Source organism: Cygnus olor, chromosome 1 (assembly GCF_009769625.2).
Source record: "Cygnus olor isolate bCygOlo1 chromosome 1, bCygOlo1.pri.v2, whole genome shotgun sequence".
Lineage (NCBI taxonomy): Eukaryota > Metazoa > Chordata > Aves > Anseriformes > Anatidae > Cygnus > Cygnus olor.
The window spans coordinates 94,685,462-94,707,157 of NC_049169.1; the positions used below are offsets into that span (position 1 = coordinate 94,685,462).

Genomic DNA, 21,696 nt, shown 5'->3' on the forward strand with positions numbered 1-21,696 from the left:
TCTCCTCATGCACAGATTTGAAAAAGGCGGTAAGAAAGGACTTCAAGATATTAGGTAGTTTATCTTTTGCTCCAAGGTGCAGTGAAGTTAGACTATGTATGGCTGTATTTTTTTAATTTTTCTAAAATGTTCTCAAAAACTTCGGGTAACAATGATTCCATTACATCCCCATTTATCAAGCCAGCAATATACTTCTGAGTTTTCCAGAATGATTAGATTAAATCTTCTTTCATCGGAAGGAATAAACATGCACATATTTTCTATCTTATATATGGAAAGCTGTGTTTCTCTGTCTTCTCCATCTTAGGTTCACTAAATTAAACCTTTCAACTTTTCATCAAAGATCAATTTGTCTAAATCTCCTATTCTTTTTGCTGTCAGTTGAATTTATTATTCGTGAAACAGAGCGCCCAGAAACTGGATGTTGTACACAAGTTGGGATCTCTGCAGCACTGAGCAGAACAAGTTACTGTAAATAAACCTAAACTAAACAGTGTCCAACGTTAATTATGCTGATTGTACTTACGATACTTCACTATTCTGAACACTTCTCTACAGACTTGTCAGATACCCTGCCCTCCACTATTTCATATTTGTGTATTTGTCTTTCCTTTTCCATGACACGCTGTGCAGTTGTTTCTATTCAGTTTCCTCTTTTTCACATTGCTTTATTTCTGCAGTTTTGAATTCTGATCATATCCTCCAAAACTGCAGTAGGTGCTTGGGCATGCTCTGTCCTTCCCCATTCCAGTCACTAATTAAAATATTGACAAGAACTGGCCCAAGGATGGATGCCAAGGCTTATAAAACTCTTTTAATTTGACATGCTCATGTCTCCAGCCCAGTGTTCAGGAAAAAAAAATTAAAGCTAAGCAGATGCTTATGCTGCACAGATCTAAACATGCAAATTAATTCACTGAAGGAAAATCTTGGTTTCCTAACACCAAGGGCCTCTGATGAAGGCATTGATGGTCAAGTGAATTAGACTATCTGGCTCTGATTTACCTTCCTTTATGTAAAGCGTACTTAGAGAACTCAAAGATCAGTAAAGCTTGTTTTTCCTTCACAGCAGACATGCTGGTAAATGTCCATTGCATCATCATTATGTAAGTGGATTAAATGAATGTATACAGTCTTGATTCATCAATTTTCTTGGTATGAAAGTAGTTTCATTAACCTGAAATTTCCTGGACCACTCTTAGAAATGATTAAGTGTAAGTACAGTATTACCTTTTCTCTAACTCATTAAGAAAGGAAATCCCCAAATGCAGTAATAAACACTCCTTCTTCATGTCTTTTTTTTCAAAATATTAAGACCCGTGTACTAAGATGATATTCAACACTAATGTAAGTCTACTGAACACTACCGGAATACTCTTTCCAGTAGTATGAGATATTTATGATCTTCCTCGAAGACTGGCTATGCCATTTGATTATTTTTTTTCAGTGAATGTGAATTATTTTTTTTCAGCTCCTTCTCTTCACTCCTGCATCAAAATGTCAGAAAGGAATTCCAGATTCAGTCCACTTTCTCCTCTACCTTAACTGATTCAAAGGTAAAAAATATTTTTCATAGTTGGAAAAATAAATGCCACTTCCCCACTAGCCACTGAAATTCAGTCAGTCTAAGCTCGGAAGTCAATACCAAGTTGCTAAAATGTCATGCAGGAAATAATCAAGAAACAACGTAGGCTTGGTTTCAAAAAACAAACATCTCAAGAATAGAATATCCATCATTACAACTACAGCAAAGAATGTAAAAAACAGACGTAAGTGGATGGACTATTGTTCTCACGGAGGCTATTTTTTTTTTCTTAATTCAGATGGTGAAAACTAAGTTGTTTTTAATGATTTTTTTTCTCACTTCTTTAAAAAGAAAAAATAATTGTCACCAGACCACCAAACACTTCAGAAAACTGCAACACCCTATCTATAATATATTCAAGGAAAAACTAAGAAACAGAGTGCATTTAATTTTACACAAATGCGTTTTCTGTCTGTGCAAACCCATCTGCAAAAAGGCCTGCATCTGAAAGTGCAGTGCTTTACTAAGTAGTTTCAGTCAACTGTAGCACTGAAATTGCCATACTGCATGTGAGAATATCCAGAGGTCACACCTCAAATGATCCATTGTACTTCTTTGAAGGTCCTGCAAAGATTTGTGTTCATCCCTCTTATCACTGATGCCTCTCTGCACTCAACCTTGTAGACAAGACACATAGAAAAAGTACAAGTTTCTGCCTACAGTGAGGTGAAGTCCACAATGTCTGCCTTCTACCTTTTGATGATACATACTTATAGACAGAAAATATACTTTTGGATTACTTATGAAAAAATTGTATCGCTACTTTTTTCTCAAGTGTGAGAAAACAGCTTTCTGAAAAGCTTGTTCTACTTCTGAAGTTTCCTGGAAATAAAAATAATGAGTTACTCAAACTTAGGTCTATTTAAAAACCCAGGGTGAGAATAAATAATTTCCAGAGCTTGTTTATGATTTTAAAAAGTTGTATCTAATGTACACTAATTAGCTTGCTAAAACACGAGATAAACATCTTGACCTGAGAATGATGACAGATTTGCACCTCTTCTGTTACATCCTCTTTTTCTTTTCCAGCTTATTTCCTTTCCTAACCCCATGCACGTAATTATATTTAGCACACTACAGAGGTGAATTGGACAGGTTCACACTGACGTCTTCCCCCTTTCGAAGAGCAACAGGTCTGTTGCATGTCAGGAACAGCTATCTGCTTGTTTTCAGTCAGACATATAATCTACTACAACGCTGGATTTTAGTCTTCCTCTCTCCACTATCTCTTGTAAAGTAACTTCATTTGAGGTCCTACATGAGTAAACCGTGTTTCTGCACCTGCTTCAGACTGAATTGCTGTCCTTGGTATTCTTTTTGACAAAGTTAGATTTGTCTTTAGAGCAAAGAACTACTCTCTACTACTACTACTACTACTACTATTACATTTTTTCTGACTAAGTCTTTACATAAATAAGGAAATATGATTCTTATTGTCACCTGTCATGCAGCATTCTGCTGATCAATATAAAGCTCTGTGACTTGCTAATGCAGTCCAGAAAGTATTAGGATAGAAGAGCTGGTGATAGCTCTCTAACATTTATCATCCACTCAGAGCAGGTCTAAAATCACACTTCCATTGAATATCTTCTCCATTTGGAAAAATAAACAAACAAACAACTACAAAAAAAAACAGTCCCGCTCCTTTTGTTTTCTATGAGACTTAAATCTTAATTGAAGAATAACGTAGAAGACAGCACCATTAACTTTTTCTTTTAAGTACAAAAAAGGTACAAGGGTACAATTTACCAGTAATGTTAAAACAAAATCTCAAGCTTAACACAACCTAGGAGAACAAACATAGCTGGGTAGGCAGCCACACACCTAGAAGCGCCTTGAGTCCATCATTCTGTGATTCTATGAGACCACAGAAGCTCTTTTGTCTTTTGGCAGGCCTTTCAGTTTGCATCAGGTCTAATGAATTCCCAACTAGAAGTTTCGCTTTTCAAGTTCATGGCGCAGTTCTAGCCCCAAATCTGTTATTGGCAAGACTCTGTCTTTAGAACCCCTGTCTCAGCTTGGGAGTGCAGAAATGGAGGACAGGACTTCAACTCGCAAGCTCTGTGCTGTAACCAACGTACATGAAAAAGTGAAATATAACATACTTCTGATCTCAGCCTTTATAGCCTGATCATCATTATTTTCATCATTTTTTTTTCTGCTTGTTTCACAAGGGAATCAAGTAAAAGCCACATTAAAGAAATTTTAAGCCAAGAAAGTCATGAAATATCAAATTCTAATTCCTACAGCAAACATGACTAAACTGTTACACATAATAAATTAAAGTTAATCCCACTCAGTGACCTACAAAGCACTATTTCTGCTGACAAAACAGATAGTGTAGTACTGTAACTAATGTTACATTTAAAGTACTAAAGAGCTGAAGAGCTGTGCTTGCTAGTTACCATCTTCCTTGGCTGAAAATTGGTCCCAAGACAAGACAAGGAGGAAGCTAAAAGACACTGAAAAGTGTGGCAGATTCCAGAGGGGTCAAACCAGGCCGCATCCCTCAGACACAGCCCCGGTCAGACTGAGTCTGCATGGAGCTGCATCACGTTGCTTTTTCACTCTTTTACATCCCAGCAAAGAGGAACTGGAGTGCTCTTGCAAGCCCTCTTCAGAGTTCAAATACAACCAGTTGGCTGCTGCCAGCTTCCCAGCCAGCCAGGGAAGTGCTTCAAGTCCACTGGGAGGAGCTGCTAGAGAACAAGCTAAAGCTGGCTAGTCCAGGGCACAGGTTTCAATGGCCTTCCCAGATAATTTTTCAATTTCCCAACTGCTGACCCTCCACAGAAGTTATGTGGACACCAGACTGACAAAATAGCTATTGCTTTCCCTCTCTGAGGGGTGCGCGTGATGCGTGTTCTCTGAGGGCTGGCGGTACCACCCCTCCACGCCCCTGCACCACCAGCTCTGTAAGCATCACCTGACTCCCCCAACACCCCTCCTCGGGCCCCAGGGTTTCTCTGAAGCCTGCCAGGTACTCTGGGTACTCTCACTTGCATTACCTGTCACCCACCGGTGATGGCTGCAGGTGCAGGGCCTGGCACCACATGACGGCCTGCTTAGCGACTGGCATTGCTGTGTGCCAGTCAGGAGCAGGCCGGCCAGGCTGGAGATAAAACCCACTGTGTTTTTCCACTGCTTCGGCACTGGGCAGGATCCTGTAAACCCTCTACGGTAACCAGAGTCAGCTACTAAGATGGGGCTCTGTCCTTGAATTAACACACATAAACTGGAGGTTTGATCCAGCCTTTTGACAGCAAGGGAAGCTCACCGAAAAGCTTCTTTGTTTATCTATGGCTTAAGCAAACCATTTTCTGGAACTGGAAGATATCTGCCATTTCCTTCCAAGAACTTGTTATGCAATTTACTCAGCAGAAAAAAGAAAAAAAAATGGGAAAAGGACAGGAAAGTAGAATTCAAATCATGAATCCAGTCAAATGTTCCTGCAGAAGACTACAGCTCTGTATAAACTCAAGCATGTAAGTGAAACTTCACATAATTGTACACGTGTAATGAGTAGATTATATTCATGGTAATTAGATAAGTTCAAAGTCTCAGCAGTGCATAGGAAATTACAAAAAGGTTTATTTTTAGATACTCAATACGGAAAATTTGCAGAGCAGAAATCAAATCTGCAATGCATAAGAGGCTCTGCTGCTCTGACCCACATAACTTTCCTCTCTGTGCCTCAGTCGCACCACCACCTGACACTGATGGCTACATGGGATTTCATCCCCTCTCCAGCTTCCACATTTCACCTTGCATTCTTCCTGCTAGAAATGGCAGGAGTGGATGGCCACAGTGAGATGTGTTGTTTCCTGAGGAGGAAGCAAGTTGCTTTTCTTCAAGACCACATACTCTCTTACATGCTATTTTGCCTAGAGGGAAGCTCATTAGTTGCTATAGCACCTACTTTAATTGAGATACAAGAAATTCTGCTGGAACAACCAGAATGTCTCGGGTATCATCAAACAGTTACTAATAGCTGTTAAAAGGCAGATGAGATGAGCAGGGCCTCACTCCTCTGTCACAGACCACTGAACCTGAACAGGTTCCCCAAATTCTTTCAGCATGCTTTTCCCTGACTCCAAAGCAGTACCTAAGGGGAAAAAGGAATGGTGGCACTTCTGCTCGGAAGCTGCTGTAAAGTTAGCACACAGCTTTCTACTCTGCTATGCACAGTTCTTCCAACTGTGATGGTGCAAAAGTGCTTTCTAAGAGAACCAAGCATACCAAAAGAGATGCCACTCTGTGACAGGCTAAAGAGGAGTACAAGAAAGACTAAGGAAGACTGAAGAAAGCCAAATCCTCTTCCATGCGACATTCCTGGCCCATTGGGCTGATGATGCTGTAGAGTTCCTGCAGCCTTTGTGAAGGATTCATCTCACCTCAAGCTGCCAACTGGGAACAGTCCATATGCAATGCAAAGCCACACCAGTGCTCTCCACCAAAGGGGGAGATCGCTGCCCAGCCACAGTGACTCTTCCCTCCCTTAAGCCCAACTCCCTGTCAGAGGTCAGGCTTCTGGAAACGTTTACAGAACTGCCGCAGTCTTGTTAACTCTTTAAGAGGTGCAGCACCTATGGCTTTTGAGACATTTAAAGTAACATCAGAGAGAACAGACAGGAACAACGCAGCTTAGTGAGGTAAAAGCACAGCCAGTCCCTGAATTCCATCACTCTTCATATTAATTTTAAATTGACAAAACGCTTTGCTGACTTAGAAAATTCAGTGTTGATTCCTTCATTATGTTGAGAGAGAACTAATCAAAGCCATGTGGATGGAGAATTCTCACACGAGGTACACCACCTTTCAAATTTTAATTGCTGTTTGCAAGCTGTGATCTATCTTTCCAGCTCCTTGTGGTGTGAGAGAAAGGACTATACTAGTGGATCCTAAGCTCAACTTTTGTCCAGTCTTTCCAGCTCTCACACTACAAGGCAGAGTGTACGCTTATATTTTCTGCTTATCTGTACTTACATCTCCCTCTCCCACTCCTCTCCCCCAACACACATACAGAGGGGAGTGCAAATGGGGCAAGAATTAGTCCCTTGATTCAGAAAAATTCTGAGTAGTTCAAGACAAAAGAAAAGTAAGAGACAGAGCACTACAAAATCTAAGGAAACGAAGAGGATTAAAATGAAGAAGGCCTGGGCTCACTAAGTAAGAGTCTAAGCCCCCATATGTAATAGAAATTATATCTCAAGTATGAGAATACACAGCTCAAGCCATTCACTTTGCCATTTTGAAAAATTAAGGACCTTAACAATCCTGCCACAGTAAAGTTTGCCTCTTGCAAATGTTCAGCTAGGTAATATCATAGTTTCAGCTGCTGCTCATATTTCTGTAAGAGGAACATCATTCTGTCTTTGCTGACTTTATCACTAGTAAATACAGTGCAAGGCCTCAAAGAGATAACAGGCCTTTTACCAACAGTAAGTGCAAGACTCTTTCTTGTAAAAGCCATGTCCTTCACCAAGTCCTTCAGACTTGAGGTGTGAAAGGCCTGGAAACTGCTCTGGCCACTTCCACTGTTTCTATTTCAGCTATCCACAGAGAAGTAATTAAAATGTTGTGGTGTGGTCCACATCTTACCATTGAAAATCTCAGTGTTCTCACATGGCAATATTTATCCTGCATTCAGAAATATTTTTGAAGTGCCAGAACCAAAATATTTTGCTGCACTCACTGCTCTTACACATGCTCTTCTATCTAAGTAGAGGCCACAAAAGTGAGATTATTTCTGCATGGCAGCAGTTGGGACAGAAAGCATCATGGAGTCCAACAAATGTTTCAAGATTCTGGCTCACTTTCACAGAGTAAATAAGACTTTGCTACTTTCCATTCTCACTGCAGTCAGCAGAACAAGATTCATATCAGAACAAATACCCCTTTGCGAGCCCTGCAATATAGACAGATGTTCTGCTTTTACTTTGCTGTGGGGATGCTAACCTCCCACAGATGAGTCTGGTGGACAGACAGGAGAAAGGATATGGTAAGCTGTCACAGCCAGATTCATTTAATCTCATTTATAATTTGATTGTTCTTCCTTTTCTTCACCTCTCACTGCTTTTTCTGAAATTAAAAAGCACCCACACGGCACACAACCCATGGAAGTAAACTGCAGAAATAAAAAACGTGTATGAAAGATGAAGTATTTGCATACTTTTGTACATACTATGAAATATATCCTGTGTTCTTGCAATTTCACTTTTTGCAAAAAAAAGTGGCACAGGAATGGTCATGGGATACAGAAAAGCATACACTGCTTTCACCTCCACTATCTGCATTGCTTACCTTCATTAACTGCGTGAGGCTTAATAATGCAACAAGTACAGTTTGTGAATTTTGCACTGTTGACTGGTCCACGACCTCCACTGGAGGGAAAGAACAACTCCAGCTCCTGAAAACAACAGTAATTTAACACCTTTTAGTTTTATCTAGCTACATACATCAATACATAAACTTTTACCATAAGTATCCATAGTCACAGAAAATAAACCTTAATTATGGATTTTTGTGCTAAACACTTTTCCCCTACAATATTCTCTCAAACATATCTTTCCCTCTCTGGCAACATTACTACAATCAGAAAACCACAGTTTGAATATTTCTTGCAATTTTTTCCTTTCCACTTCCACAATGCAATCTATTTCCATTCAGAGCACTCAAAATGCTGCAGCCACAATCATTTGGCAGAGGTGTTCCCAGTTTTCTGAATTCTCTCTTTCCTCAGCATCTTTCCCAAATCAAATCCCAGATAGACACATCATTGCTTCCCTTTTTTCACACCATTTTTTCTTCCACATGAGCAAAAATGCAATGAGCATCCAGTTTTTCTATATACAAAACTGACCTCCATCCCGCCTGCTTACAACTATTTTTTCCAATTGTTTTAAACAATTAAACTTCATCTAAAATTGTTGACTCCCTTCTCATGACTTACTGACCTCCCCCCCCTTTTTTTTGTGTCTTAGTGAATGGAAGCTGATGAACTCAATTGCTCTTATTTCTGGGATGAATCAAAAGAACCTCTTTGCCTCCAATTACTTCCTTTCTTCCTGCCATTGCTATTCAAGTACCATGAAGCATGGGTCTTAGACCATATCGGGGTAAGCCTGACATCCAAGCTTTTTTCCTCAGTGATATTTTTTTACTGTTCACTGCCAGCTTCACGCTTTTTTCTATACAATTTATTCACATAGCTTACACAATCTGCCAATAAACATTAGCCAAACGCTCGAGACACAGATTCCATTTAAGACCTATTGGTCAAATTAAGCAAAAGAATTGATGAATTTCTATTTAAGGGAAATAATAATATCCTGGAGTTACTACTACCAAATCTATCTGATTTTTTGTGTGTAACAGTAACAATGTTAAAGGCCATTTCCTGGAATTGTCTCATTTAATTTACTAGCTCAATTCAGATGGAATAGACTTAACTATCTTTCAGTCTTTACCTCATGGCATTCTGACAATTCCTGTAATCCTGACTTGAACAATTATACAGTTATAACTAATGGGTCTTCCAACAAAAGGGAAAGTGTGTTTTGTTTTTCTCCTAGAAAATGATCTACAATTTAAGTTTGCGTATCTGAGGCAAAAGGGTTAGTTTCTTACATCCATCTTCTGATGACATGCTGCATGATACAAAGACCTTGTCCCACTCTGATAACCAATGTTTGCTCTAAAAGTAGCAGCCAGGAAAAGGCAGCAAAATATTTAAAACATTTAACACTTTCTTTTGCCTCTTAAAAGCCAGAAGAGTAAAGTAAATATATAATGCTGAAGGACTAGGATAATGAAATGCCAAACAAAACCAAGTGGTGCCTTAAAAAGAAAATATTTTTAATTTATGCCTAATATAAATAAATCCCCAAATTTGGCCTGCAGAAAGAGACACCGCCTTACAGTACAATAGAGGCCTACTTTCACTCACCATTTAGCCCCCAAAAAGAACAATGCAGTCTTCTACTCTAACTGTTTAGTTCAAATTACATTCACTAGAGGTTGGCTGGGACTTCAGTTTTCTTGCAGAAGAGTTTGTTTAGGCCCCTCTATCTTATATTTCTTTCTTTTCAGGAAAGCTTCTGCAAGCTGCAGCCAGCTAGTTTCCATGGCAGCTGCAATACAACCATGTAATACTGGACCTACCAAATTAAAATAGGCACAGGACTGCTAAATTCAAAATCTGAGTGGACTTATCAGAGATTGGTATCAGTAACACCACAAAGATGCACACACCTGCAAAAGTTCAGCAATATACTAGTTTCCGTCAAAAAATACCGTTGATGAGTAAGGCCTTCAAACTGCATTTTAAAAATAATGAAATGCAAGAACAACACGCTTAAGACAAAACACTTAATTAAATTTCTAATCAAATCTCATGCTAAAAGATGCTTTCTCCTATATTCTCGGTTCAAAAGCTGGCATAGCTGTCATGGCAGTACACAGGAACAAAGAGAAACGTTTCCTTTTGTACATGAAGGCATCTGGCTATTTATTCTGAACTACAAAGACTTTTCTGACTAAAAAAAGTCACTTCACTGGAGATCAATTTCATCCAAACTCTTTCCAAATACATACCATCTCCACCAAACTTGCCATCAGAAAAAGTACTTCAGGTCCAGAATGTGATTTCTTGTCAAAACCAGGGACAAAGAGGCCCTGCAGGCCAGGCTGGTCTAGTGCTAAGGTACCATGGTGCAATACCAAATAACTGTTAGGTAAACTTTGTTCTAGCCATTGCTTATCAGCGTATCTACCCCACATCAATGCACATGAATAGGCACACAAGTTTAGTAGAAATGCTGGTAATATCTATCACCCAGCCCCAGGGCTTTTTCTTAACACTAACAAAAGACACAGACTGCAAACAAAGCAAAAGAGAACCAAACTCGTCGATGCCAGGCCCACTGTATTACCTTTCAAAACATAAAACAATACAAAATGGCCTGTCTTCATAAATACACATTATGAACAATAACAGCAAAGAAAAGCGAGCTGCAGGCAGAGGACTAGTGAGGACTGTGGAGGAGAACAAGTAAGTGAAACGCAGAAGATGTTAAGAATGACCAGGCATGCTCTCCTGATCAAAGTGCCCAAGACTTCCCTTTGTGACAGACATAAACATGATTTCTCTTTCCAGACAGTTTATTTTTCCGTGCTAAGAAGGAGCCACGAAGAATACCTAAACTAATTCTGAACTCAAATGGGAAAAAAAGAGGAATTCCTGACCCCGCTGTGTTACTAAATAATGTTAGTAAGAAAACTAGTTAAAAAAACCCAGTCAAAAACTTACTTGTGCAGCTGAAGCAACTGAATCTGGGCCATGAGCTGCATTTCTTATGCCATCATGTCCGAAGTTTGCTCTGATGCTGTCTGGTTCATCAGTTCTAGCCACTGCAGAGTTAGCAGGCCCCAGTAATGTTTTCCACTTACAAACTGCATCATCTCCCAAGATTTCCATAGCAACAATGGGACCACTCGTTATAAAATGGAGAAGTTCACTGCAAAACGGAAACAGCATATGGTGATACAGGCTACAAATTAAAGCCAACAAAAACATACTATCCAGTGGAGATGCTCAGAACTCAACTCAGCAAGGCCTTGAGCAACCTCATCTAACTTTGAAGTTGTCCCTGCTTTGGGGAGGAGGTTGGACTAGGTCATGTGCAAAGTCTCCCTTCTTATTACGGTTGTAGAAAAAGCATCAGATAACACAAACTGACTCGAGCTACTGTGTAGTATGTTAGATTTCAAAATAAATTTTAAAAGATCAGTACTGGCAATGGTGAAAAAGCCCCCTGCTTGTGATTTTTCTGACAGAAATGATTCCTAAGCATCTCTCTTCTGCACAAGTGACTTTCAGGATCCTTACGCCTGCCCTGTGTATGTTCCTCACTGACACAACCTCAGTGATGCTGCTAGGATGGAGTGCTTCACTTGCCTGACCTCTGTGCATGCCAAGTCAACGCTTGCCCAGCCAAAACCCAAAGCAGGAGAGGAGGGAGAATTAAGATTTGGAAAGTTTGGGAGGAAGCGGAGATTTAAACACAAATAAGTTATCACATTCTGGCATAAGCAGAAATCGTCTCATTTTGGTGGGATGAATATGAGAAAGGAGACGAGATTGTCAAGAGCAGCTTGCCTCCTATCCTGACCATCTCACAAGAAAGCAACCACCCAAAATTGGAAACCCAGATGTTCTATTCAAAAGAGAAAGATAAAAACCTCACAGCTATAATTCTTTAACTTTATAGAACACGTATAATGACAATCTTGTCTTTTCACTGTGTAGTCTGGACAGAACCAACAAAGGAGAAAGTTTATTCAATGCTTTTTGTACTATGTTTTTTAAAAAGGCTTTACACAATTATACTTGTGGACATGAATGCTTCGCCATCCATCTTTTTCCTAATGATCATTTGCGCAGATCAGTGGGCATGACAGAAGACCACTAGCTCTTTGCTAAAGGAAAAATACTAAAACTATAAAGAGTTACATAAACATAAAGTATCTACAGAGGGAAAAGCTACTGGATACTACTAGAACTCATGTTCTCTTCTTGAGAGACTGCTTCTTTAGGATACAGTTAAATGGTTTATGCATATATATACCCAAGAAGGAAACTGATTTCCACAACACTCTTTACTGTGCAGTCTAATTCTGAATATTAAATACATTTATTTTATAAATTAAATTCTTTAATATGAAAAACATTATTTTCCAAAGTAGAGTTGTTTTTTTTTTTTACTATTCACCAAACTTGCATTGACTAGTTTTGCATTGACTAACTTGCAAATTAAATCTGAAAGTACTCTTTACAGACAAGCAATAAAATGCTAAATATAAATGGGTTGCAGATTTTACATTTTACCAGCTTGAAGATTTTTGCTCTATTTGGTTTGTAATGATTTATAACTATTTGTTTATAAATTAGAGAAAAGTCCTGTACAGAATATGTAGCTAACAGGACTGCAGGATGGGAGACCAGGTACATCACAGAGGACAAAAGCTCGTGGTTCCTCAGATAGCTACCATTAGTGTAGATAGATATCTGTGAAATAACACCACAGGAAAAACTCTTGCTTATTTATCAACATATTCAAACAAATTTAGCCTGTGAAGAAAAGGCAATTCTAAATCTTCCTCTGATCTCCAAAGCGGTCAGGCATAGCCTGGAGTCACGTCTCAGTGAAGGGCTTGGGTTTGGACCCAAAATAAATCAGTTGCTGTTGCAAAAAAGCTGGCAGATCCTTATACCCAGGCACTTCATAACAGCACTGAAATCAGATCTTTCGACACTGCAAAACCATGTTCCACAAAAAAACACAAGGCAGAGTGGCACCCTCTTCCTGAAAGAGGTAGACTACAAAATGCAGAGAGGGAAAAGAAAGGTGGTTGTTGAAAATGTCTGGGACACAAGTGTCAGTCTGGTCAGCTACAGAAAGACTAAGGTTTGTTAGGAAAAGCAGTCCAGCATCACCAAAGTTTGACATTTTGCCCAAGAGTAGCAGTACAGTAAACAACTGCCTCATGCACCATCCTTTCAGTTACCTGTGATTTGGGATACTTGCTACAAATCAGTTCTCACAGATGTTTCCCCACAATTCTCATTACCTGCAAGCTCTACCCTGATCCTGAAGATGCTCCTTCTTTTGGCTTTGAAGTTTTGCCCTGCTTGGAACATTTTATTTTCAGAGAGACTAAAGACAGTCTCCTAATATCATCAGGCTGTAAAAGTGAGAGTTAAAACCCTGGGTAGCTGGAATAAGGATCTCTCCCTGGAGGAAGATTAACAGTGTGCATACTTTGCAAAGAGCTCCACTCAACTAAAGACAAGCTCTGATGTTCCCATGGTCTTGCAGTGACAAATACAGCAAAGGAATCATGTGCATTCAATATGTATGTCAAACTGAAAATGATATACCTACTTATAAAAAGGTTTTGATTGATGGTCTACGTAGAAATCCACCGCTTCTTTTCTGGAAGAATAAAAAGATACATATACATATATGCATGTATGTACATATAAAAACCTCTGAAAGCCACAAACTATCATTCATCAACATGTTTCTACAGGTAATGTCTTCCCAAGATGGACAGCTTGTGGGGCGTTCATGTCCAGTAACAGAAACTACACTTAACTTTCTGTCTTATTTAGCATGGCTGGAGGTGTAGTTGACTTCTCCTTACAAGCCTGTTCTGGAAAGGAAGTAATCACTGAAGCCCGTAAACACAGATTTTCAGGGTCACTGATGGTCCCCACATTCTCAGGTTGGAAAATAAATGCAGCAGAGACACCCTCTTGATAAGCCATTCACAGTTACATGGCTTTCATCTTTCAGCTCTGTTTCAGTGTGTAAGCTAGCTAATGAGGTCTGGCTTTAAAACATAAATAAACAATTTATCTGCTTCACTGGAATTTATTTCCTTATTGAGGCTAGTGTTTGATTACACCGGAGCACAACAGAATATTGCATAACCGTGTTTCTACTCAGTATCCACAAAAATTACAAATAACATAGGCAGCACAATGTCCTCCATATTATAAAATGCTTTCTCCTATACTTTGCCACTTGAAAACTCAATTTGGTCTTGCACTTCTCCTTGGGGAAAACACCAGTTACTACACACGGCAGTCTCCCATAGCAAGGGGTTTCCGTAATGAGGAGGGCTCCTCACCTTGTCAGGTAAATAAAGGCCAGCAAGCATACACAGTATGTTTGTGCTCCAGCTGCTACTTAGTCTCAGTACCTGAGCACCCAGATAGCACAGCACATGCTGCTGCAGGCTAAATGCCAGAATATTCATCACTCAGACTGGGTGGTGGCCCTCTCCAAGCTCTGCATTGTCACAGCCTTGCTGCTAGCAGCGCTGCACTCACCTAGCAGGACTATGCAAGTTTCAGGGACCGTAGGGCAGACCCACTTTCCATCCACCAGCGGGCATACCATTCTTTGGCTTTGCACCTTACACCTGCTGCAGCTAGCCAGCCTACTCTCCTCCCTGCTTTTTCCCCAGCTGCTTCCCATGTTTAACTCTTGCTACACCTACTGCTTTCTCTGCATGGCAACAGCTAGAAGAATCCACAAGGGTTTTCAAGTCTAGCCCTGTTATTTTGCAACAGCAACTTCAAAATTTCGGAAGCACAGGACTGGTCTTGGCTTGCTCAAAGTCTGTACAATCCTGGCGTGTACCACGTTCTGAAGTTGAAATTTGTGGAGAAGGACAAGCTCTGCAGGTGGACTGGCAGCTGAAAGCAAGCAATATTGCCCACCCTTAGTCTGGGTACAAATCTCACAATCAAAGCAGAGATGCAGAGAGACTGAAAGATTCCCATCTTGAAAATTGTTTTTACCTACAGAAACAGTCTTCTGAAATTTTCTGGTCTTCATGATTTTGCTCACTTTGAGCAGCCCCCTTTACTGAAAGAAATGACCTGCATGTATTCCAAATAACAGACTCAAAGTCTGAACAGTCACGATACCGTTACCTGCAGTGCAACTTTTCACATCTTTCTCCATTTGCAGTCCAGACTTAAGCCTGATATTACCAGAGGAAAGAAAAAACCTAAAGAAGAATCTAAAAATAATTCAATTTTCTTAACAGTCACGAAGATTTGAACAGCCTCAACTTTTTTTTTCTTTTTACTTTTTTTTTTTAAACTAAATAACTGCCTGCACATTGGAAGTGAATAGTTTCAGTTCCATGTTAGTATGGACCATTCAAAATTCAAAAGATCTTCATTGACTACACAGATAACATGCTTTCCTTCCATTTCATAACTCAGGTAGTGACATTGTTCAAAAATGACGCTAGTCACAGGAATTCTTGCAATCTCAAGCTTCAAACATATACTCTGAAAATTAGTCTAGAGTTTTTGCTTCCAATTCACTATTTCATCAGAATATCCTCTTCTGAAACTAATTCAGCAAATAACTTTGGAAAGCAAATGGGAAAAAGTATGCAGTACTCAGTATTATAATTTCTGAATATGAAGAAATATTTCAGCGATGTTTTTTCTGAAACAAATTGAGCTCTACTACTCAGTTAAGTATTCCTATTGCAAGAAATACAAAATTGTAATTGTGCTGTATAACATAGCTCCTTTTCATTTCATCTCACTCATTATTTCTCTGCTTATAAAGAAAACAGTGTTCATGTGGGAATAATAGACTCAGCAGAGTCAACTGAGACACGATTAACTTAGGTGACTAGAGAGCTGACCTATCAAAGCAGGTGCCTGCCCTCACTTTTATGTCTTGGCTACAATTTTTACAGAAGGCATGAATCAAGTTAACAGGGATTGCCAGATAAATGTCAGTAATAATTTCTTTACACAGAGCAATAGATGATGACGGTTTGAACAAGCATGACAGATCTTCTCAGGGGGAGAAGACTTTGGCAAAGCCATAGTTTTAAAATGGCATAGTCACAAGAAACAGAGTATATGGTATGCAGAGAAACCACAAACTCTCAAATAGTATTTAAATATATCCAGTATTGCAGCTCAATCTTGTGCTTATTAATCATTATTTTCAATTTTATAAGACAAGCAGGGATTTTTAAAATAGCAATAGGCAATAAAAGTTTAAATCTCCAAGTTTCCATTTCCTTCAAGTCACACGACTTGGCTCAACAGTTCAAGTTCTCAGAAACTGAAATAAAGAACCACCCAACACTTCAGGATCAAATATCTCAGACTGCAGGAGAGCAAGCCAAAAATGCTAGCTTGAAAGACATTGTGAATTGTCAATCGGTGTTACAAACCTGAACTCATGAACGGGAGTTGTTTGAGGGAGGATCTGGGACCAGTATCAAACACTGCAGCAGATGAACACAGAATCAGGAGGAGGGAATCACATAGTTGTTTTATCAGTATTTCAAAAAGCCAAAAAGGTTTTGAGCTGGGGCAAAATTGTTCCTGACCTCACATAGAAACCACAAGAATCCATTAAAATGATCTTATTTAATACGGATAGCTTTTCTTTTGAGAAAGATGTTATATATGAACAGGTTTGGCAAAGCAGCAACTGAGAAATTGTACAGTAACCTTGAAGAATTCTTCTAGGGTAAATTAACCATTTGTGTTCTTTCCTCTGCAAAATGCTTTCTCATATCCCTGTGGCTGAATGAGGCAGGTGGAGAGCAGCGAAGGGTGGGGGGAGTAGAAAGATGCATGAGTAAACTCTGTTCAACCCTGCATTGAGATCAAAAGATCACTTGCTTTGCCTGGGACTTTTAGTCATTAAAAAGCAAACAGGGTTGTGGGAGCAGAAATTAAGATGATGGATTAACTAAGAGTGAAGAAACCAACTCCTTTCAAGACAACTGCGTTATAATCAGCAGTATGGTTTGTATCAGGAAGCCATGAGGTGAGCACATACAGACGTGGGTAATAAACACCACTGAATTGCTAAAGTAATGCTAGTCACCTTGGATTCATCCAGAGACATTCTATATTTAATCACCCATACTCATTTGCACAGAACTTTGTAATACTTAGCTTAATTCTCTACATGCATTCAGAAACCTACACATGATTATGAAACAGATGAGTCTTCCCTTTATTACTCACTGGAATGGATTTAATGTGTGGAACAACATGGGATAGCTGCAGAGAATGGCCTTAACTGCACAAATAATATTTAGATATAATAGAGCTGACCTTAAAAATTCCTTACCTTGAAAGCATCATCATTTTGGCCTTAGTTATTGTAAATCCCGCATTAATAATGATATCTACTAACTCTCCAATCTTGGGTGTTGCATCAGGTTTAATCAAAGCCAGCGTTCTGGAAAAAAAAAAAAAAAGAAAGAAGAGAGACTGCCAACACTTTCCTTAAAGCTTTTAGTGTGCATGTCGAGTTTATATTCAGACAGAAAAACATCACATCAAAGAGAGAAATTCTGCCACAGTTAAGCATCCCAGCCCCAGTGTCTCATCAATTTCCACGCTGTTCTTGAATGCCTATGCAAGACGTTATTCTGATAACAATGAGCTTTGCACATTACAATTTCCGCGGCTTCCTAAGCCAAGTCAGCCCACAGTGTTCCACCAGTGATCACTATTTGCTGGCTTCTCCCCTCACTCTGAGAGCAAACAATCTGGCCACTTCTTGAAGTGGTGTGTACCTCTATTCCACAGTAACAGCTACCTTTCCTACCCAGAACTCGGAGCAACTGTTTCACAATCAACACTTGAAGTTTGCTACTTCTCTTTCAGACTTGAGGAATTCCTTGCATGCTGAAAACTTGTCTGTTTTTTGACGTTCTTCCCACAGAATCCACATAATTTAACACCTAAATTGCTTTTTAAGTGCAATTTGTCTGAGAGATTTTACTCAGGGATTTCAGTTGCAAGGATCCAAGGAAACAACTAAAGTTGGTAACTTCACAGTCTCATAATTGGGTCTTTAACAACAGATAGAAAAGAACTGTTTCCTGGTGCACAAAAGGTATGAGGAATATTCAGTCAGAAGGAAGTATGATATATTTATCAAATTTCTGAAGCACATCTCTCTTGCTGTAAGGGTAGATAGTTTCTCTGTGCTCCCCACTCCCTGCTCTGAGTTAGAACACAACGCATTTGTTTCCTTCTCGCTCCTTAACCTTGCTCAGCTCCCTATGTAAATCATTACATACATAAAAAGCTGTTAAACTTCTCTCTCTAAAAATATTACTTAAATATGTGCCTCTTCCATAAAACTCAAAGTGAAACGATTGTTTTATTATTACTTTTTAAATATTTGGAGGTCCCAGTGAGAAAAAGGATCAAATTGTGCTTAGTACAGTAGAACAGTACATACACTTCATGATATTATACAGTTGGAATGTCAAATGGTTGACACTGTTAACAGACACAACAAAAGGTTAAGAAAGGAGGTATTACATCTCTTTTACTGACTGACAGCTATATTCTAAGGGAGACCAATCCTAAAATCTCTACGCTCTCTCCCACATCTTTGTTTCCAAGTACATCCTGTCTTCTCAATAATTATCTTTTTATACTGTACATCCCCAAGGCTAGGACTGTTTTATTAGCGTGCTTTGCATTGGACCAAGTACACCATCAGCACTAAACATATTATTAATCAAAAATAACACGCACAAAAAGAAGGTCTGTAAAATGGCATTTTCTATTTGCATTCATCTTGTGGTGAGTCAGCTTCAAATGTGCTCAGCTTACAAATCAACAGATGATTTATTCAGCCCCGTATCTCTGAGACTCCATGTCTCCAACAATCCTGAAGAGCTCTTTCCATCTTTTACACTGTTTCCAATAACGAAGGCTACCCAAGATAGATTTTTTTATTGCAGTACTTCCATAAACGAAAGGTAAATAACTGTAAATTTCTCATTTTATTTACCAGCATAGCACAGAAGGCAACCTTTAGGTTTGCAGCAACATATTCTAGTGAGAGCAAATATGCTGAGGCTACAGGAGACGGATGAACTTTCACTACATTTACTTTGAACCTCAAGTGACACAAGATTGTCAGATGCTTTGGGAATAGACAGACTATCTATTCTACAGCAAATGTAAAGGAAGGGAGATGTCAGGGCAAGAAATGGAAAGAGGGAAATTTGAATGCATGTAACAATTCATCTGAAAGCAAGGGAGAGGCATAGATGACCTCCACAGCTCAGAAACCAACACAGATTTCCTCAAGCATCAGAAAACTAATTTACACAGATCAGCATAAGGCCCAGATCTGTTGGGAAAAATAACCCAAAAGGCTTGTAGACTAAGGGTGCGGGCAGTTACCAGAAATTGCATTAGAGTAGTCAGCTGAGCCTATGCTTCAGTCCATCACAGCATAAACCAAAACTGGTTTAGCCTTGTCTTCAGACCAGGAAAGGCTGACTTCTGGCCACTGTACAGGAAAGTGTACCAGCATAATTCGTATGGCCCACAGACTGCTCAACACCTTTCCCAGGGATATCACAGCTCCACTTCATTTTGCGACACTATTTATCATATGACAGGATGTGCCATGTGAACCAAGGCACGTGAGGGGGAGCAGTTGCGTGCTAGACTGATGTGTGCACACAGTCACACAAGGCATGACATGCACCCTGCCATAAGAGGCTCTCAGCTTTCTCATTTACCATGAACACCAAGGATCGAATCACTGGAATAAGATCTCCAGTGCACTTTGCATTTCCTTGAGGAACTTTTTTTAAATCTATGTTATTACACAGGCTGTTCAGCACAGACTGCTAATACTAGAAATAAACTGACCCTTACTTTTCTAATTTCAAGCTTTCCAGTAAAACTGTAATTCCTTGCAAAATGTAATGAAGCATTACATTATCAAGTAATTTCCCTAGAAGACTAATAAATACTGCACTGAGCAACTCTTATATTATCTTTTCTCTAGCATTGGTGTATAAGCTGTAACATTTCAGTATGAGCTTTTCAGAGACACACGGGGTAAGAAAAAGCATAATTCAGGATGCTGAAGACTGTTTCTGAGATTGAATTTTGATTCATGTGCCCTATTTTTAGTTTTAATTAGCAATATGTTTTTGTGGTTTGACGTGATGCAGTCTGCAAAGTACTTTATGAAACAGTTTTATGCCTAGGAACAAAGGAGAAAGAATTAAGCATGTTTACTTACATTTTCAGAAGGACTTTATGACAGTACTCCAGGGAGTACTGAAAAAACAGAAGATGGGAACTGATCAAAGGAATGGTGCAAAACCCATGATGTGGCTATGCTTGTGAGATCTACTTATTCCTAATCATAGGACTGTTACACGTACAGTAGCTTATGTCTTGTAGGGGATGAACCACTAATTATGTCAATAACTGGAAGCATATTAATAGCATATCCGATCATAAAAGAATTTGAGTATTTTTGGTTGAGACACAAGCTTTCTCATACAATTTTCAAAAATGCAGGTATTAACTGACTCTGAGTATAGTCTGCTTAGAAAGGACACACCAGTCAGACAAATTTTTACTTTAGGTTACAGCCACCTGGGATCACAACCAGAGGACCACAGAAACAGAAATCACTTTTTACACCAGTGTTTCCTTATACAGTACGTTCTAAGTAAGCATGTGCTTACTTACCCATCTTAGTCATGGTTTGTGATCCTTTCCTTACAATGCACTGGGATGGGAGTGGGAAGAAAAACAATCAAATATGGCTGTTTTTAAAAATTGACCCAAGACAGAAGAAAAATAAGTGTAATGATTTGAAACTACATTGAATTGCCATTGAACTGTCATTGAATTGTCATTAGCATAAATCAAGAAAGGGCCTGTGTAATAACTGGTCTCTTAATACATCTGTTTTGTGCCTCACGTACCTAGAGTCACATTTGCTTGCTTTTCTGACAAAAAAGAAGGCCCCTAATTCAACAATCATCTTTTTTTTTTTTAAATGTACATTTCTCAGTCTTCCTTATAGGCCTTTTCTGACCCTGCCTCCATGCATATTCAGTGACCAAAGACTGTACCTCCAAAGTCGAAATAAACTACAGGTAGTCTTGTACAGCACAGAGGCAAGAAAAGACAGGGAAATGTTTCTCCTCATACGACATCCACAAACTTATTAGTAGAATTCCAACTACTAATTATCTTTAGGAATTATTATGTACTGCATTAATCTTACTGTATCTAACTAATAGCTCTAATAGCTGCTGTAAAGGCTGCTAGGGCCAGGCCAAAAAGACAAACACCCCACATGCAACCATTTTGCCCAAGGGCTCCTTCACTATGACCCTGTTTACCCAGTGAAAGCTAGCTTCTGTGAAGAAAGCAGATTTTGAGGATCCCTTGCCTGTTTAAGACGCCTTTCACTGTGTTCCCCTAGGCCATTCTGAATATGTAACACCACTTGCATATCTATGTTATCTTTCAGTCGACATTCCTAAAATGTTTTCCAAACAGCTGACATGTCATAAATTCCCTCCTTCCTTTTGTAGAACAGTATAAAACCTCACCCACTCTCCCAGGACCACCTCACTGACACAACTCTGGTGTTGCTGACTATGCTAGTTTAGGCAGAGCAGAAAGTACACAGCTATAAAAAGTTACATTGATATAAAAACCATAAACAAGACAGATGCAATCTACCCAAGGC

The 21,696-nt window shown here is 39.3% G+C and overlaps 1 protein-coding gene across 3 annotated transcripts in view; it reads right to left on the reverse strand.

The window, feature by feature from the left end:
• The window catches only part of NME7 (NME/NM23 family member 7), a 95,928-nt gene that overhangs the window by 49,626 nt on the left and 24,606 nt on the right, over positions 1–21,696 (reverse strand). For all 3 annotated transcript variants that reach the window (XM_040570154.1, XM_040570137.1, XM_040570147.1), the window contains exons 4-7: positions 17,284–17,394; positions 13,531–13,581; positions 10,896–11,103; positions 7,889–7,994 (exon numbers count right to left, since the gene is read on the reverse strand). In XM_040570154.1, coding sequence (XP_040426088.1) covers positions 7,889–7,994; positions 10,896–11,103; positions 13,531–13,581; positions 17,284–17,394 — 476 coding nt within the window. The remainder of the gene's footprint in view (positions 1–7,888; positions 7,995–10,895; positions 11,104–13,530; positions 13,582–17,283; positions 17,395–21,696) is intronic.